This window comes from Geospiza fortis, unplaced genomic scaffold (genome assembly GCF_000277835.1).
Source record: "Geospiza fortis unplaced genomic scaffold, GeoFor_1.0 scaffold351, whole genome shotgun sequence".
Lineage (NCBI taxonomy): Eukaryota > Metazoa > Chordata > Aves > Passeriformes > Thraupidae > Geospiza > Geospiza fortis.
This window is the reverse complement of record NW_005054419.1, coordinates 2,352,365-2,356,963: the sequence shown is the minus strand read 5'-3', so window position 1 is coordinate 2,356,963 and position 4,599 is coordinate 2,352,365. Positions and strand designations below refer to the sequence as shown.

The following is a 4,599-nucleotide window of genomic DNA, read 5'->3' as shown; positions in this document are numbered from 1 at the left end:
TACTTGGTTTAGTCCATATTTCATATAAACCCAAAATTCAATCTTTAAAAGATGACTAAGATCTTAAAAAGTGATCAAAGGTGAAAAGGTAAAAAAGGCAATGCAAAAAATATAGGGGTGAGCTGTTTCTTTATTTACCAAGAAACTGTGAAACAACAAACAGAAGTATGAAGAAACCAAGGGAAAGCAGCATCAGATGCTGCCTTCTGAAGAATTCAATGAATATCTTGGCATGAGCTGCAGGACAAGGAAGAAGAATCAGTGCCAAGTGAAAAGTTGCATTTATTGTACCTTTTATGCACTACATGGCTTAGTTAGTAGCCCTGCAAGTGGACAACTGAAAAGACAGACCATATAATATAAGAAAAATTAGATTGAAGGACATTACAGATCATCCAGTCCTTGTGTGTGAATGGAGGATTAATTCATCTGAAAACATCCTTGGCAGGTGTTTGCCTAATGCATTATTAAAAATTTCAGTGACAGAGATTCCCATCTTGGTAAACAATATTCTTCAGTGTTTGCTGTCCTTAAAAGTTTTTCTCCTTTTCTGACTTGAATGTCTCTTTCTAAACTTACACTAAGTATTTTTTGTTCTGCCAACAGTAGATATGAAGAACATTTTAATCTTCTCTTTCTGAAACAAACTTGCCACAGCTGTGAATGCAAGGGCAATATTCTCAGGAGCAAAAAGCCCCAGACACAGTATTTTCTAGGTTCCTCTTTTCCTCTCGATCCCTCCACCCAGTCCACATCCAGATATTTTTCTGCATGGTCCATGTGTCTTGAAAAGTTATACTCTGTGCTGGGCTCAGGACATCTGAGGCCCTTCTAGTATTGAGCAGAGTAGAAGGTGATTTTCTCTGAGCCATTTGTTTGAGCATCTCAGAAATTACAGAGTTGTTCACCAGTATCACCTTATTTTTAATTGGTGGATTATTAATGCCTCCACACCCTCTTCTGAAGACTTCTACCTAAGCACTCAGTCTAAAACATCTTCCTGGGTATCTGTGCTGTGACATTCAGTCATCATCCACCTGGATGATGTCTCCCAGGGCCATCCTTCGAATCGACTGCCTCCTCACAAGAGAGGCTTCATCCATTTCCCTTTGCTTTGCTCCTCGTTCCTTCTGCTTTTTGGACACGTTTTCAATGAGCTTGCTGGCGTCACTGAGGGTTTTCTGTGTCCTCTGACCTGCAGTTTTCTTTGTGCCTTCTGCCACACTTGGATCCGTGGCCTTTAAGGGTTTGGCTTTCCCGGTGTCCTCCTGCTGCTCTTTTGTGTGTCTCAATCTGAATCGGCGCCGAGAAGCATTTTGGCAGGGCTCAGGGATGCTCTCAGGGCTGTGGGGCTCTCCATGCACTTCAGACACCTGCAGAGTGGGGATTAATGGCTTACACAGTGTCTTGGGAGCCTCCTCAGCATCTGCCTGCTTAGTCAGCTTAGGGGTTGTCTCTGAAGGCAAAATAATTTGGATTTCTCCAAGGGGTTTGCTGCTTTTAGGGGGTAGGGGATCATCTTTGTTCTCCAGAGCAGCCTTCTCATTCAGCTTTGTCTTTTGGAGGTTCCCCAGCTCCCCCTGAGCCAGATTCTTGACCCGTTTCACATGGAGTTCATTCTGCATGGAGTTGATCACCATCAGCTTCTGGGCAGCCATTTGGGCTTCTCTCTGGAGGCTCATAATCTTTTGGAGCTGGGCTTCTTTTACTTCCACAGGGATCTCCAGAGGGGCCAACTTAACTGGTCTCTTCAGGGTCATGTTCTCTGTGCTACACAATTCATTTGCACGATGCAGGCTGGGAGACAAAGCCCCCTCCTTTTTCACCTTTTCTGGACACAATTTTTTCTCTCCCTGGCACAGCTTCTCTGCAATCCTTGGAGATGGAGGCTGGAAACCAAGGTTTCTATGATCACTTCCTGGCTTCCCTCCCGGTAGGAGGAGAACTGGATTTTTCTCAGGCTGCAGGTTCACAATCGTGACTTCACTGACAGTGCAGTTATACTTGGGCTTTTCTTCAGCCATTGGAGCACTCTGAAAGAAAATAAATAAATGTGGAGATCACTCTCCTACATTGTGTTAATCCCCAGTTAGGTTTTTATGCAATGTTTAGAAGTTTGAAAAGAGTGTGAAACCTGGTGTCTCTTGAAGTGTACTCCTGTTAACCTTAAATCCTCATCACTGTGTTCCTTAAACTGCCTCATCCAGGGTAATCCAAAATAAAGGGCAAATTTAGTCTCCATGTCTAGAGAATAAATTAACATCCTAGCTGAGGAATTAGGGCTTGTCTCCTCCATGTCTGTCAAACATTTCCATCCCTCTTCCTACTCTGGATCAATATCTGGATCCATGCTGGTCAAAGATATTGAGTCCTTTCTAAGCAGTGAGCAGGGCCAGACTGTACACTGCACTCACTAATTTAAAGGAAGTTTAGGTCCTCTACAAAACATGGAAAATACCAGAGAATAAGTGTTGATTTGGGGAAGCTGCTAGTTGAGGTTCAGGCATGGATCCTTCTCTTTTCTTCTGACATTCTGTGATCTGGATTTTGCATGTACTAAAATGTGCTGTATGGGGTAGAGTAAGTTCCTTCATTTCCACCAAAATTCTGTCTACTTTCACAAGGTACTTTTCCATAAAGAAGAGACCAACAAACTGATAATGATTTTACTCATGTCAATGGAAAATACCCTGAAATTAAATAAGATGTTGTTCAGAATACTGTGGATATTATTAAATTTCAAAAACAGTGTGTCTGGGGTATTAACTAAAGGCACTGATAAATGGCAGATGTGGCAAACCAGGAGTTATTCACTTGTCCTTGTTCAGAATAATGTTATGGTATGGCTGGGAAATAATGTAAGAATCAATAACCAGTGACCATTATCATCAATAATATAAGAATCTCATGGTACACAGGTCTTTGCTGTTCAACTTTCTAGTCCTGCATGGGCAATGACAGGCTCATGGGCAGCATCAGGAGATGGGATCTGCTCTTGCTTCTGCCCAAACAAGGAAGTCTTCTTCCCTAGGGTAAGTTTTGCATTCCCACTCTGGTCTTTGTACACACTGTAGGTTTCATGGGAGAGACAAAAACAATATTCTTGGCTGTATTTCAGTACCTCAGACATCTAGCCCTTATTATCACAAAGATATGCTATTAAATTACAGTATTAACCTGGTTTTCCTCTGGCAAATAAAGAACATGAGCTCCTTTCATCTCATCTAATTAAGTCTGTTTTGCTAATTCCTGTTCGCTGTTATTGGTGGGATTTTTTTTAAGTGCCCAAGCTTAGTATCATTGTAAATAAAAATGATACTCATTCTGCCCTTTCAGTTTCTTTGTGTTTTCCAGGAAAACACTTAAGGCTGCCCATGGCTCTGTAAATGTGAAGTGAAATAAAACAAACATAAATAAGTCCTTGTACTGAAATGTAGGCATATAAAGCAACGGGGCATGAGAATGAAAGCTCTAATGCAAATGGAGATATGGGAGTGGAAAGGAAGAAAAGGCAAATAATGTAGTATCAATGCATTATCATTTTGGAAAAGATTTTAGTTAAAAAGACTTTTACTTGCCTTTAAAAATCTAAGTATTTGTCTGAGACCCAGCCACCCAGCCAAGCCTAGAGAACAACCTGCCTAGGAATGTATCTTTTTGCCCAGGACCATTTTTTGTTCTCATACTGGTTTCAGACAATAGTGACCAAGTGATTGGTTCATTCTCTGCTGCACTCTTCTGAGGACAATTCAGACATGTTAAGAAGTCTTGCAGTAATCTTATACACTACCTAAATCTGATTGGAATCCCAATGTTAATGCACTTAAACCCCATCCAATGCTAATGTGCAAGACAAGCTGCATCCTCTGTTCCCATGCACACATTACTCAGTACCTTCCAGAAATATCCATCAGCTATGTATATACTTCCACTTAAAGTTTAATTAAATAATTGGCCCAATCTTGTGTAGGTAATTGCTCTGTGCCCAAAATTCCCTTTGCAGTCAATGAGAGACCCATGTAAAGAATGACTGCTTCAGGTCCTCTGGATCAAAGTATTATGATATTGATATTATCCAAGGGACTACCATCCTTTATTTAGAAACCAAAACCTTCATGTAATTTAAACACTTTCCTTCCTGGTTGGAGCTTTCTGATGCTTCTGATATAAACTGCACAGTAATGGGACAGCAGAAATAGAAGTGTCACAGTACATTACCACTATTTAACTAAATTTACAATATGCCCAGTGGCAAATTGGCATGGAGTGGTTTCAGATCCAGGAAACTTGATGTCCCCTTTAAACAGGAATCTGATGTCCCTCTAAAGCCATCTTAGTACCCAGACTTAGGTCCCTAGAGACAGGTGCTTCCACTATTTGTAACTCTTTTTGATTTCAGGAGTCTGCTCATTGCAGGACAATAAACACTTGATTATAGGCTAAAAGTGAAATTTGGGAGAGTCTTACAAAAACCTTCCACATCAGATTGATGACTGGATGAAGAGAAGGGATTGAACTGAGGTTCCTTTCCAGTGTTGGTCCTCACCTGTGTTGTTCTACATCTGATGAAATCAAACAGACACAAAGCAGCCTCAGGCA

The 4,599-nt window shown here is 41.1% G+C and overlaps 1 protein-coding gene across 1 annotated transcript; it reads right to left on the bottom strand.

Moving 5' to 3' along the window:
- Nucleotides 1-486: 486 nt before the first annotated feature.
- Nucleotides 487-1,985, bottom strand: LOC102044148. Its single transcript, XM_005426621.1, has one exon. The coding sequence runs from the start codon at nt 1,758-1,760 to the stop codon at nt 1,023-1,025; it is 738 nt and encodes a 245-aa protein (XP_005426678.1). The 5' UTR covers nt 1,761-1,985; the 3' UTR covers nt 487-1,022.
- Nucleotides 1,986-4,599: the final 2,614 nt, after the last annotated feature.